This window comes from Vespa crabro, chromosome 10, assembly GCF_910589235.1.
Source record: "Vespa crabro chromosome 10, iyVesCrab1.2, whole genome shotgun sequence".
NCBI classification, from domain to species: domain Eukaryota; kingdom Metazoa; phylum Arthropoda; class Insecta; order Hymenoptera; family Vespidae; genus Vespa; species Vespa crabro.
Window position 1 is genome coordinate 1,647,813 of NC_060964.1, and position 15,332 is coordinate 1,663,144.

Genomic DNA, 15,332 nt, shown 5'->3' on the forward strand with positions numbered 1-15,332 from the left:
ATCAAGTGTAATTTCTCATTAAAATGAAATGGCAAATTTTTAAGTAAAATAGGTTAAAAAGTTATTAAAAATTCATCGTTTATTTAAAATTAATTTTTTATTTATGAATTACTTGGGTTGTATGTAAAAGAATAGCACACATAGATATTAAAATGTGATATTTAGTTTATTAATTTACTTTATATATACTTTGATAGTCTCTTTGTTTGGCATTAGTCTACACATAAAACTATGTAATTAAACGTCATTACACTATTGAATATTATAAGATATAATTTGTTTTAAAAGTATCATATCAATCATATTCAACATTCCATCTATAATATAACATAAATTTTAAGTTCGTTCAAAAATTAATAAATATATATATATATTATAACTAAACGATGTATATACATATAAAGAATAATTATTAATATTCACATAACGGTCGGTCATAATAGAAATGTAATACAATATAACGTTTCTAATAATACATAAAATTCTCAACGATGTAAATATTAACTTGAAGATTATCAATTATGAATTATAATAGCAATAATAGAATTTTAAACGATTATAAACGAATGTCAATACGAAGATAGATGTGTAAAAATTTATGTGCTCTATCAAAATCATTTAATTATATATTATTACGTTTTTTCTTTTTTCGTTTTCTTTCTTTATTTTCTTATTTATTTATTTATTTTTTAATTTTTTTTAAGAAAAAGAGCTAATTATTCACTCGTATCTAATTGAAATTAATAAACATAAAAAACTTTGTCAATACTAACGGATTATTTGAGAAGAGTATAAAACTTCGTAAATAATAAAGTCTTTGATTCGCCATAGAAAAGCTGTATAAATGTAGAAACAAATATATATATATATATATATATATATATATATATATATATACACATACACACATATGTATATATAGGCTGCTTTAGAAATAGATAGTCAAAAACCTTGGTATCGTATTTTACTCTCCTTAAGGATGAAAAAAGGTCATGTTAGATTATCACGATACAATAAAAATTTAGCCACTTATTTCCGAAGCATTTTGTATATATATATATTTATAGCATATTAAATAATTGCACTTAGAAGCGATATTAACTCGACAAACTTACATTGCTTTGAAATCAAATGAATGGACGAGACAATGTGTGTGTATATGTATGTTTGTATGTATATATAATATATATAGTATATATATATATATATATATATATATATATATGTATATGTTTATGCCGATTATATTTGCAAGTAACAACGTATGCATATTTCTCAAATCGATTACAATTGTTTTCTTCTAACTTTCTTCTAACTTCGGCTACATAGGAAATTCGCTAAATTTAAGTTAATAATGAACACAATCAAAGTCAGACTAGATTATTATAATATTATAGCACAATATATATAGGAATAATTATTAATTTATTTATCAAATTATATGTTATTCTTGTCTGTTTCTTATTTTGCAATTATTAGAAATAAATAAGACAATAAAACAAAGGAACATTTCGAGATTGTTAATTATTCTTCTGTTAGGAGAAAAATAATAAAAGTTGTTTAGTCTATGATATATAAAAATATTCATTCTTTCAATGCTCTCGAGATTGTAGTCTAAATGTATGTGTGTGTATATATATATATATATATATATATATATATATGTATAAGTATATGTATATTAACTTTCCGGCAATTGACAATAAAACTGTTTACTGTATATGTATGTATATATGTATGTACTTTCTATTTTCAAGTGTCTGACTAACTTTCGGAAAAACAATTAAACATAATTATTAAATATAATACGATTACTGTCATATAAATATTGTCATATAAAACATACAAGTTCTATTTTTTTTTACTTTTTTTTTTTTTTTTTTATAGCGTTCGATGGCACTGTATAAGGAATATCGAAAATAAAAAAAGAGAAAATTCATCGATTGAGATCTAAGTACCACGTTTTTCGTTGTTTTCGATTATTATCGATCTCATAAATTCTACGTATATAATATTATTACTATATTTTTAATATCGAATTCAAAATGAAGAAAAAAGTGCAGTTGAAAACTTTTTTCATATTTATCTCGATAAGAGATTCAGTAATAAAATGTAAGATTTCTTTCGATCCTCGGATTTATTCGAATACGCACGCTAAGACGCGCACGAAACAGGTACAAATTCTGGAACATGCTTGACCGGCACACTCTTTCCGTCGATTTTTTCTATTATCTTGACGTTCCTTCTTACCTGATTTTAACATACTACAACCTTGACTATGATACGTTATCGTCCCAATTCTAGGTGTATTGGTTAGCCTCCATAAAGGATTGTTCGTGGAAATATTTATCTATAATTTAAATAATAATAAAAAATATAATCATTATGTATATTAATTTATCTTTTTATCAAAAAAAAAAAAATATATATATATATATCGTACAATTGAAAATTTATCGTGTATGATAAAAGGAAAGAAAAATATTAAATTAAAAAATTAAATATCATAAAAAAAAACGTCGGATATTATAAATATCTAAAAGTTTACCTCTTCTTTACCAGGATGTCCAAGAATTTTGGCAAATATAAAAGCGGACTCTTCGCTAGTTAAAATACCATGGGCCATTGGGCCATCGATGAATTCCCTATCCGTCATAAGTAAATATCTTACAGAGTACCAAACTTCATCCGATAACGATGCCCTTTTGTTCGATGATGTTGGTTCGACGCCACGTTTTCTACAATTCGATGCAGCCCATCTATCGAGTGCAGCAAAAAGAATAGCTTCGTTAGGTAATCTCAATGTATCGCGACACGCAATTTCCTTAACTTCCTTGACATTCAATTCCTCGAAACGTTCTTGAAGAAGTACAGTTGAAGGATCAGCATCAATGACATTTAAACATCGAAAGAGAAGTTCGGTACAGGCTGCAGCTATAAATATATATATATATTTTTTTTTATTAAAAAAAAAAAATATATGGATTGTACAATATTATTAAAATATCGATTGTACAATATTATTAAAATAAAATGTTCACCTATTTCACTACCCTCGTCGTCGTCAGATGCTGGCGGAGCTGAAGGTCTATTAGATGATTCTTCCGTATCGTTATCTTGAGGCGTAGAAGGAGATAAACTATTTGCATATAGATGAAGATTTTCATAGATTTCGAGAACAGTCGAAGAATCTAAATTCTCTTCGAGATAATTTATTGCAAAACGTGCGAGATCTAAACAAATATATTGATGCGCTACATCGAGTGTTGCTCTGGCAGTTGATACTGATTGAAAGATAATGGGTTCGTCGTTCAGATATCTGTGACAGATAAATAAACAAATGTTCGTTGAAACATGAAATTAAATTCAATATATTATATTATTCTTGTCTTTCTCATTTTTTCCATTTGTCCTGATACATTTAAATCGTTTAGATGATATAATAAAATAATCTAAAAGATAAAAAAAGAAAAAGAAATTTTGTATAGCTTTTAGTAACTTTTAATTTTAGTAGCTTTAAAGTAATATTAAATCAATATTGAGATCTCGATTTATCTTCGTATCTTCTTCTTCTTTTTTTTTTTAATTCATCTTGATATTTAAATAATTTATATAATCAAATAATCTAAAGAATAAAATTATTTATGACTTTAAGAGAATATCTTTGTGTCCTTTTAAATTCGAATTTATGACAACAAGTAAGATTTTTATGAGAATTGAAAAAGAATTAGCATAGTTTCTTGACTGTATGAATATTAAAAAAAAAAAAAAAAAAAAAAGAAAAGTTGATAAGGATTATAAATGTAATACCTGAAGAAATGATCGAACGCTCGTTTTTCGATATGTTTTATGGTTAAAAGCGGAGGAGGATCGGTTCGTTCTGGTGCCATAGGTCCCGTAAGCATTGCACGAAAGCATTCAGATTTTTTAGCCAATCGTTCCCTTTCTACACAATACCACCAGGTGTCCCCAGGCAACCCTACCTGCATTGACAGTAGACCGAAGAAATCTTACACGCATGTTATTACACCATCTGCTATCTTCTCAATATTTGTTAAATCGTAAATACATAGGACATGAACGATATGATTAATTAAATAATCATATATCAAGAAAGTATATTTTCTTTCGATCATTTTATATTATTTATCTTATAATAAAATTAAAATAAATAAGATAAAGAATTTAACTTTTTTTTATCGCAAAAGCTTTTTTTTTTAATTAAAAATTCGAATTAATTTAATTTAACATTAAAGTTTAAATCGAATATTATGAAAGATATTATTTATTTGAATGTCGTCAAGTGTCATGATACTTTTTAATCATGATTTTTATTTTAAAACGAAAAATCAAGATAAAACTTTGTTTTATTTTTTAAATTTGAAATTAAAAATAATAAAATCTTTTTGTGTTTTTCTTTTATTTTTTTAATTTTATTCTTTAAAATAAATGGATCTTGATTACTCGTGACTTATATTTTAATAACAATTAAATTTGATAATTATTATAATTGAGATCTTTATTGTTTTCTTATGAAAAAAGAAAGAACATGATCGAATATTTCTTATACATATACATAATAAACACAACAATATAATTAATATAAAATTAATATAAAATTAATATAAATACCTCGAGATTGACCATGTTACGAGGATCAATGTCAGACGTAGTCTCGTCCGATACGATGAGTGGAAGAACTTCGGACATATTTTTCGAGGACAAATGTATCGCAGTGACCTTGAGAGAGATCCTATTTCGTAGAAAAACCTCTCGAATGTTTTCCCACGTTTTCTCAGTCTCCGTATGCCCGATACATCTCGTATCATCAACTGAACGAAATAAATCAATAACTTTCTTCGTTAAATTCATCGAAGATTCTTTGGTTTTATTTTGTGTAAAAAAAAAAAAAAACAAAAAGAGAGAAAGAGAGAGAGAGAAGAAATTCTTAAAGTTTACAGTGAGAAATCGTATGGTATACTAATCGTCATAGGGACATTTTCGATCAATTGTTATCACCTTTAAAATTATATTTCAATCATTTTTTATCATCAATCCTTTTAAAATCCTACCGTAAAACGTACAAATATTTCCCATTAACCATGATGGTATCTAAGACACACATGGGTTTGGCAAGTATTCGCAATAGATAGTACGAAGTTCTGATTATTTTAGTATTTCTTCAATAATGATAAAAGATAAAAAGTTCTCTATACATAATACCTGATATATATATATATATATATATATATATATATATATATATATGTTGTCTATAAAGGGACGATATAGCGATAATTTATCTTTTCTATAAATCTGCGTTTTTCTAAAAGATCTTTCATTGAGTCAATGAAATTTCTTTTTTTTTTTTAACCGATCAAAATCTAAAAAGTTATTTAACACACTCACATAAATATATATATATATATATATATATATATATACATATATATATATATATATACACATATATTTAGAACTGTCACGAGAATTCACTTTAAAAATACATGAAATATAATTTTGTTAGAGGAATACATTGATAAATTTTCGAGAGAAACCATTCGAATTCTCGAACTCGACTGACAATTCAAATCGACTTTATCTTAAACATCAACTTAAATGTTAATTTAATGCCCTTAAATTTTATCGAATATGACGTGGATGACGACGACTGTTTATAAACACAAGCAGTTAACGAAAGTCAGTAAGAATGTATTTTCAATACGTTACTTCTTCCAAGACAAATATAAACAAATCGATACAATGTCTACAAAAACCTATAGAGATCTTTTTTTGTATATTTTCTCCTCTTTATTTTGACGATCTTTGAACTACCAAGAAGTCGATAAAAATGTCATTGAACTTTAATTCGTATTTAAAGTCGATATTATCGATGACCAAATATTCTAATGAAAGTTAACGACTGACGATCCTCATCTATTGATAATTTCAAGGAAAAAATATTTTTTTAAACGTTAGCGATAGCGCTTTCAATAAAATAAATGTATTCTTTGATCCTTGCTATTTCAATATTAAAGATGATCTAATTTGAATCATTAAAAAAGTAAAAAGAAAAAAAATAAAAAGCATTTATTATTAATTAATCCTCCTAGAGTTATTTGTATCTTTTGAATGAACGAGATTGTCAGATATTAATTAAACGAGATTATATATATATATATATATATATATATATATATATGTGTATATGTAAAAGAGAACAATATACGTCGACGATGAATTTCTATTTCTGTTTTCGTCGAGCTTTTCTCGTGCCAAGGTTGCTCGTACATATTCACTTGCCAAAAATAGGAAGATCGTTTTATTTGACGATGAAAATCAAGCGAAACTTTCGACTCGAGACGAACTACCAAGATGCTGATCTTTTGTCTCTCTCTTTCTCTCTCTCTCTCTCTCTCTCTCTCTCTCTCTGTCTCTCTCTCTCTCTTTCTCTCTCTGTCTCTGTTTCTTTTCTCTTAGAAAGGAGATCGTTGACTTTGAGGATCACGCTAATATTAGATCGACTAAAGAAAGAGTACAGACACGGGCCTACATGCCTCGATCTTTTCGAGTAATTCGCTACAAAAAGGCATACCATATGAATTATAAAGTAAAATATTTTCAAATGAATATGTGTAGCATAAATAAATTGAAAGAGAGAAAAAGAGAGAGAGAAAGAGAGAGAGAGAGAGAGAGATAAAGAGAGAAAATTGAAGGATAGCTGTAGTTCGTTGAAAAAAAAAATTAATGAATGAATAAAGAAAAAAAGAAAAAAGGAAATAAAACTTGTTTCATAAGAATACAAAGACGTCGGTATACATCGTATGAAAAAAAAAGAGTGGTTTAATAAAATTAATGCAAACCGACATCATCACTGGTAATTAAGTTAAACGAGTTCTTGCACACGGCCTTTTAATTCAATTGAAATTCATTCCTTTTTGCGTTTTACACACCCGCATTAATCGCTAAAATTTTTCATTTTCGTATGAGGAAGAGGAAATAGTGCAAAATATATCGGAAATAAATACATATACTTTTTATATTTTATGTACTTTTGAGTTCTTTACAAAATTTCAAAAATGTTGATTGATTTGATTCGTTAAGAATGAAAGATGATAAAAGAATGAAACATTTGTTAATTGAATCATGATTCACTTTTGAAGTGAATCTTTTTTCTTCTTTTTTTTTTTCTTATTGCAAAAGCAATTTTATCGTCTTTACCATAACATGGTTTCACTATGGAGGTCTAAATTCCTTAGATAGACAAATGCAAGAACGAACGTAACCTCGGAATAGGAGGCAATGTATGCTATCTGACGATACGTATATTAAGTCCGGTTATCGTTGTCCACTCAAGTGTATCGAGTAACAAAAACTATCGTGTGAATTTGTAGAATGTAAAGTTACTTCATAAAAGTTTGTAATGTAAAATGTATGCCATTCTTTTTTTTTCTCTCTCTCTCGATATATTTCTCAAAAGAAACAGTTTAAAAATTAAAATATAATGAAATAAATTATTTTACACAAATCGACATGTTTTTAGTATAATAATAATTTCTTTCCTTTTTTTTTTTTTCCTTTTTTTGATTCCTTTATCACATTCACGTTGACCGGTGAAATTGTAGTTATTTATTTATTAACGAACTTTTCTTCGTTTTTCTAATTTTACAAACGAGCCATGTCACTGGATTATTTTTTTCTTTTTGTTACATCGAATTATTATTTTATTAAATTGTTTAGTTTCTTCACGACTTTGAGATAACAAGCGAGGACGGTACATACTTTTGATTTATGTGCGTTTTATCTTGAAAAAAAAAAAATTATTAAAACCGCAAAAAAGGAAGTATCCTTGACATATAGAGATAAAACGAAAGTGATTAGCTCAATTGCAAATAAGTTTATAATAATATTACTCGGTATGCATTCATCGCACTAACAACAACAAAAACAACGACTATGAAAACAACAATAATAACAACAGAGCGAGACTAATCAAAAATAATTTATCGAGATTAAGACGATAAATGAAATATCAAGATGAAAGTAAAAGTATTCAAGATTAAATTTGAAAACGGATCACGTTTGGAGTGTCACGTTGTGCCGTTGTTTCAATGTCAACAGGTCTGAATCAAAGTACCCGTATGATCGTCGATTTGTTTCATACAAATTAAGAGACATTTTACATGGTTAGTCATATATTATATACATAAATAATTAAATAAATAAATTAAATAATTAATTCATTCATTTCGGGAGTTATTTGTACGGAATTTATATAATCGAAAGAAAAAACAAAGAAAAGAAAAAAAGAAGTAAAAATAATATCGATATGTCGATAAGTGCGCAAGTTATTATTTGCTTAAAAATGATAACACGTAGGAAAACGAAGTCACTCGTGAACAAATAAACTTCATTTAAGATATTTTATGGAAACATTTATCGCTTTATAATTTGTTCAAATAAATAAATTGCAAAAACGAGAGGAAATAAAAATTTCTTTTTTTTTTTTTGCTATTAACAAACGATAAAACTCTATGACTCAATGATGTCTAAAAGAAGAATGAAATATTTGAAAAGAGGTGTTCGATTAATCGAATTGGAATGAATCTATCGGCTGGTCTTATTAAGAAGTACCCGCATTGTTGGAACCAATCGAAATCGTTCATTTAAGTTGATTTTAATTATCGATATAGAAATTTTTTTCTTTTTTATCTTCCTTTCATTCTCTCCATTTTTTTTTTTTTGTTAATCGATATCAAAAGTGTTTGGACGAATGTCACGGTGAAAGTATACCATATTTAAATGAACGATTAAATTCTAGATCCTTTACCGTCGAATTATACGGTCACGTATATACGTAACTATGTACCAATTGTAAAAAAAAACTTGATTGAAAAAGTTTGAACGATTGGTAAAGGCTACATAGATGCATATATTCTATATACATACACATGCACATTATACAATTGTGTTTCGATTTTGTGTTTTTCTACGTTTCACTCGTTGAGCTCTACTAGTTTGGATAGCAAACGTTCGTTGAATGCATTGATAGATCTTAATAATAAAGAAATGAGGTGAGAAAGAGGGAGAGAGAGAGAGAGAGAGAGAGAGAGGGAGGGAGAGGGAGAAATAAGAAGGAACAATGAATGCAAATGATAAAGAATGACTGGAAATTATATCACGTTGCAATTACGAATGATCCATGATCGAATTATTCATTTTACAATTTTCTTCATCTCTTATTTTTTTTCCTTTCTTTTTGTAGGAAACTATAAATCTCAAGTTCGAATAGTATTAATAATTTGCCGGAAGACGAGTAACTTCTTTCAAGAACAATAAGATCGATTGTTAGCACCCTCAACACGAACGATACGGAATGAAAACGTTATGCGTAACAATGACAAATGTGTTAATTAAATCGGCACGCGTGTCGTAGTTGGGAAGTAAGAATGAATAACGTGCGAAAATTAGTCAACGATGGAAAACATTATAATCTTATGGAGAAACCTTGGGTAAAACTACTTGCGATACTTTAACAAGGTCTCCTTTAGCCAAAGAATTACGAACGTATCAAATTGTAGAAAAATATCACGATTACGAGAGCCAGGCTTTGCGTGCACGCATTCGTACATGAATGGAAGAAGACAAATATTACCGGAAGACATTTATTCTTAACAAAAAAAAAAAAAAAAAAAAAAAAAAAAAGAAAAAAAAAACTATATCGCGATCATAATAAATTTGATTAATTTACTATTAATTAATGTAAACGTTTGTATTGTTAACAAGAACAAAAAAAATAAATAAATAAATAATAATATATATAAACAAGAATTATTTTACGTATAAAAAAATTGTTTAAAAATGACCTTAAAATATCGTAGAATTATTAATTATCATAAACGTTTTTACTCTTCGATCGAAATTATTCTATTGTATCACGTAGAAATCGAAGTTCCCTCTTTCATTCGAACTCTTTCATATTCCATCAACGAGATCTGTTTCAAGGAATTTTATGACTCAGTACGGCGATCAATATTGGATCGCACACATTTATTACAGCTGTACCGATTGTAAGACGCACACCTCTCTTGCATAATAAAGCTTCTCGTTGAGGAGATAATGATGGTTTCTTCGATGGTGGCTCATGCTAATTGCATCGTAATACTTTGCTCGATTTCTTTTTATTCGAACATCATTAAGGATTTCCTCCGACAATTTCACACAAAAATTTGTTTATTAATGAAAAAATATTTATCATCAAAACCATCTAATTGTAAATAAAATAGAAAGAAATAAATTTGTTCTTATTAAGATAAATTAGAAGAAAAGAAAAAAGAAAATAAATAAACTACAAAATTCACGAATGTTTACCGATCATTATGAAAAATCTAATAAGTAAACACGTATTTTGTAATGGACACACGTAAGATACTATGAATAATTTATATGTAAATTTTTCTAATCGTTGAAAGAGAGGGAGAAAAGAACAAAAGTTTTTATTTATTTCTTTTCTTTTTTTTATAATAAAAATAAATAAAAACAAAAGAAATGTTTATAATCGAAAAAACAATGTTTACAAAAATGCTTACCGGCCATTTTGAAAAATCCAACAAATCCAACGAGCAAACGCATATCTCGAATAGACACGTGAGATCCCATAGGTATAATTTCTATTCAAAATTTCTTTCTTTTTTTTCCTTTTCTTTTTACTTGAAACAAAACGAACGAAGTATCGTTGACGAATAAGAACGTCGTATCAATTAAAACATTTCGCGTTTCACATCCGACGATGAACGAACGCGAAATGAACTGGCATCGAGTAGGTCCGTGCACTTTTGTCGTTTTGAATGCGACCGCCAGCATCCGGCCTGCAGGAAATCACGTGACCCATCGCGTCAACAATGGAATAAAACTTGCCGATTAATCAATTATCTTTTTTTTTTATGGATGATTTTGCGGTGAAAAGATGAGATACATGAATGTATTAGAAATCTAATAGACCTGTGTGAGATAAAGAGAGATAAAGAGAGAGAGAGAGAGAGAGAGAGAGAGAGAGAGAGAGGAAAGAGAGAGAGAGAGAGAGAGAGAGAGAGGAAAGAGGAAGGAAGAGATAATCATGGAAAAAAACTATAGTTTAATGGAACTTCTCAATTTTCTATAAATGTAAATGAATCATGCTCTTCCTCATAGAAAGAAATAAAGTAAACGAATTCCCATTTCTTTTTTTACAAAATTGAACGAATGAAAGAAAAAAAAAGAAAAAATGAATTAAATAAAATAAAAGAAAAGAAAAGAAAAGAAAAGAAAATTTTATCTTTAAGAATTATTCGTACTTGATTAATTGAGAACACTTTCTATTCGAAGTTGTGATAATTCGTTTGAGGTTGTTAACAAGCTTTAACGTAATAAATGTATCTATTTCGATATTTTTTAAAGCAAAGGGAAAAGTTCAAGTCAATGTTACGAACGTGCAAATAATACTCTCCTGTAGTTTCAAATGTGTATATACATAATGTATACATATACATATATATATATATATATATATATATATATATACACAAACGTACGTGAGTATGTGTGTTTATATAAACTTATGAGGATTAACTCGTGCCTGCATGACACACACGTGAGTTCATGTGATACCATCGAAATCGCATCGAGCACGACGATACAATAGTTCTTCTACCAATGATATCATTGGACTAATATGACAATCTTAGAAAGGGAGAAAGAAAGAGAGAGAGAGAGAAAGAGAGAGAGAGAGATAAATAGAAAGAGAGAAAGAGACCAAAATAAAAAGAAACAATAAAGAATAAAATGCATAATATAAAATAATCTTATTTCTTGAAATGATCTTCGAATGTATCATCTATCTACATATGTACATGTTAATGTATATTATATACGTGTCTAATATCTAAAACAACGATAACGGTTCATCGATAAGTCACGTCGAATTAATGATTAAATCTAAATAGATTAATTTCAATGGTAATTGTTTCCTCGAACGTAGACCTACACCGTACAATTAGAAACAGTTTCTCGATCTGTCTGACTCACGCACTTTATAAAACGGGAATCGTACGTAATACGGTAAAATAAGAAACATTCAAGTTTACGATCGTATTATAAGTGAATAAGTGTTGATGCTATTTCAGGTGCAAACTCGACGGTCCCTAAACGTTTTTTCCTTTTCTTTTTTTTTCTCGAGTTAATCGTTCATCACTTTGATGATATCTTTAGAACTATTAGAAGAAACTCTTCGATTACTCGTCGAGTCATCATATATCGATATATCAATGTGAACCTTTGAAATGTTTTAATCAAGATCGAATTTATGTGATGTACCTATCAATTTAAAAAAAAAGGAATGGCCCTTCGATGTAACCAACATAGGACAAGTACCGGTGTGATCAATACTCTACCTACCTCAGTCTACAGTTTGACGCATACGCACACACACATGTACACAAGCACGCGCATACACGTATACGTACACAGGTATCTACATTCTCTGTTAAAGTACTCTCCCTCAGTAACCAGAGGAGGGACAGAGGACTGACTTGACTGGTGGTCGCTTTCTTTGCGCAAAATCCAGCTTGGCGCTGCGAATGAAAATAACGATTTTACAATGGTACACATTGCTATTACATATTGTTATATTCAACAATATACCTATATATTACAATATATCGTATATCATTATAATACGTTCTATTCGCGATAATAAAGAAAAAACGTGAGACGTAAGTGAATGTAGAGATTGAAAAAAAAAAGAAAAAGAAAAGAAAAAAAGAAACGAAAAAGGAAAGGAAAGAAATGAAAAGGAACAAGATAAAAATTTTGTTAAAAATATTACAGGCTCACATTATTCATACTTAGCATCTGTTTACTCGATTCACTATGGATACAAGACTTATCTATGATATCGTAGAAATATACGTATATATTTAGGTAGGTATCGATCGTTTCGCAGTAGTTCGGGCTTACAATAATCAGACGGAAACCTATTAAAATATTACTAACGAGATTATCATTGTTACGAAATTATAATTAGATAGAAATATACATTTATTGGATTGTGTGCTATTATAAATATTTCTAAGAGAACAAAACTTCAGATACCAGTGATAGAAGGAAATTATTGGACGACGTTTAATATATGAAGGATTACTTACTTTTAGGGATTTATTTTTGTTCGATACTATATCCAATATTTCAACAGAGAAACGAACGGATATCGTAATAGGATGATAACGTTTTATTAGTTTCTTTGAATCATCAACCATGAATCGAACGAGGGAATATTGGTGAAGGGACGACATGAAGAGAGAGAGAGAGAGAGAGAGAGAGAGAGAGAGAGAGAGAGAGAGAGAGAGAGAGAGAGAGAGAGGAAGAGAGAGAGTAAAAGAAAAGATAAAGAAACCTTGTAAAATTTTCACTGAAAACTATCAGTTTTCTTTACCCTTAATCACGTAAAATGTGGACAATACAAGATGTCGTAATGATAAATATGAAATAAAAATGATAAAGGAAGTAACAATTTAAAGGTAGCGTTACGAAATAATAATAATAATAATAATAATACCACCGTAAGAATAAATATGCGCGGAGAAATAATCTTCGTTGACAGAATTAACAAAGCTTGCGAATAATTATCAGTGATTAAATAGTTGCTCGTTCCCGTAGCTAACAACCGGCACTAAGACGAAGATTATCTCGTTGAAATGAAATGTTTATTCCCGTCACTGTTGTTCCATAAGTACACTTCCATGATTAGATAATATCATTTCATGAAAGTACCGAAATTTATAATCTTACTTTTAATTATATATATACACTAAGATTAACACTGGTAAGTATTAACTTATGCATTTCGAAGATTTATGATTGCTAATATATGATAATACCTTTTATGTATTCATATGAATAAAGAACTTCACTGGATACACGAAAATAAAAAAAAAATAAAAAGAAATAATGATTTTCATTCACTGCACAATTTTTTTTCTCTCTTTCTTTTTGTTTTCTTTTTCTTTTTCTTTTGTTTTTTCTTTTTTGTTTTTCGTCTTTCTTTCTTTCTTTCACAGACGAACACTCGATAAATATAATACACACTGTGTGTTTTAACGTTTAACTTACTCGATTAGTATCACCCTAAGAACTTATTGTGTGATCTATGAATATTTTTAAAGTGTATTTCTTTCTTTCTTTTTATCGAACGTTCGCTCGAAAATTTTTGTTATTTTTTTTTTTTTTTAATTTTTAATAAATATTAATTGAAGCTATCATTTGTTTATATCGAAAAATATTCGCACTTTAAGACTCGGACAACGTCTGCGTTGGCCGATTACTAGGTCTGCAATGAACATATAATTCGCACGAAGGAACCGGTGCCCTGGCATCGGGCATATCATTGGCTATACATAGCATGCGTCCCGATGCGCAGACGCCTAACATTCTCCGTTCTTTTCTCGTATAAACAATAACACGTTCTTTTTTTTTCCCCTTCTCCACCCCCACACTTCCCTCTTTCCCTGCCCCTCTTCGTCATAATTCATTTCTCAATACATTCTAAATTTTCTATTATTTCAAGAAATAAAAATTTACATTTTTATTGTTCATAGCAATTTTGACGATTACGATAGTAGATGACACTTTTTAATAAGGAAGAAAAAATTTGTAATTCTAGTCAATATCTTTAAAGATCGAAGAATGTATTTTTAAATTCACGTTTTCAATTCGAAAAAACGTATAGATTGTCGAATTCACTTCGAAAATGTACGTGACCCCTTTTCATCTAAAACTGACCTAAATAATTTACATGAGTATCATAAAAATAACTATCCCACGAAATTAATATTTTTAGTGAGTTACCGATTGACCTGCTGTTCACATATTCTCATGGAAGATACGACAGGAAGAAATCTAATCATTAGATCCGGTACGGAACAATAAAGTTTTTAACATAATCGAGATAATAACTACATTAAGATGTATAACGCAATGCGTTAGCAGATCGATCTCAGTCACTAAAAATCGATTGTTCTACCTAAAATGGTACGTTAATTTGCGTTGAATAGTTTTTCCAATGTAGAACTTATCCTTGCGAGTAACTTAATTTGTCAATGCACCTTCGAAGACAAAGAGAAAAACGAGTGTATTTATAATTTCTTGTGTTATTCACCTTTGAAGAGGAAATGAATTAAAGAGAATTTCTTTCTCTTTTTCTCTCGTATTTCATAAACAATTATCTCGTTTTGGATAAATAAGATCCTTATTAATGTGTGTGGATTAATGTCTGAATAATATTTAGATAAATAATAATT

General features: G+C 28.5%; 1 protein-coding gene and 1 long non-coding RNA gene across 8 annotated transcripts; one reads left to right on the plus strand and one right to left on the minus strand.

Annotated features, from left to right (window-relative positions):
• Positions 1 to 147: 147 nt before the first annotated feature.
• LOC124427767 (BTB/POZ domain-containing protein 6-A) lies at positions 148 to 14,377 on the minus strand. Of its 7 annotated transcripts, none has more exons than XM_046971092.1 (7): positions 14,146 to 14,377; positions 12,501 to 12,608; positions 4,633 to 4,832; positions 3,811 to 3,983; positions 3,042 to 3,319; positions 2,549 to 2,934; positions 148 to 2,350 (listed from the first exon to the last, which is right to left on the minus strand). In XM_046971092.1, the coding sequence occupies exons 3-7, from the start codon at positions 4,708 to 4,710 to the stop codon at positions 2,138 to 2,140; spliced, it is 1,128 nt and encodes a 375-aa protein (XP_046827048.1). In that variant the 5' UTR covers positions 4,711 to 4,832; positions 12,501 to 12,608; positions 14,146 to 14,377; the 3' UTR covers positions 148 to 2,137. The 7 variants fall into 7 exon arrangements, with proteins under 7 accessions (XP_046827048.1, XP_046827049.1, XP_046827053.1 ...); XM_046971093.1 differs by having other exon boundaries at positions 12,433 to 12,608; XM_046971097.1 differs by lacking the exon at positions 14,146 to 14,377 and adding an exon at positions 12,871 to 13,189.
• On the plus strand, positions 12,840 to 13,428 carry LOC124427771. The gene is made up of 2 exons (XR_006943018.1): positions 12,840 to 12,957; positions 13,188 to 13,428. It is a non-coding gene; the product is annotated as an uncharacterized LOC124427771 (long non-coding RNA).
• Positions 14,378 to 15,332: the final 955 nt, after the last annotated feature.

What these genes read in the sequence shown, in the direction of transcription:
- LOC124427767 (XM_046971091.1), bottom strand. Translation starts at nt 10,659, where the DNA reads ATGGGATCTCACGTGTCTATTCGAGATATGCGTTTGCTCGTTGGATTT. An exon ending in TGGATTTTTCAAAATGGCCG is followed by an intron (nt 4,833 to 10,589) that starts GTAAGCATTTTT and finishes TATTTCGTTCAG; the next exon opens with TTGATGATACGAGATGTATC. An exon ending in GACATCCTGGTAAAGAAGAG is followed by an intron (nt 2,351 to 2,548) that starts GTAAACTTTTAG and finishes TTTAAATTATAG; the next exon opens with ATAAATATTTCCACGAACAA.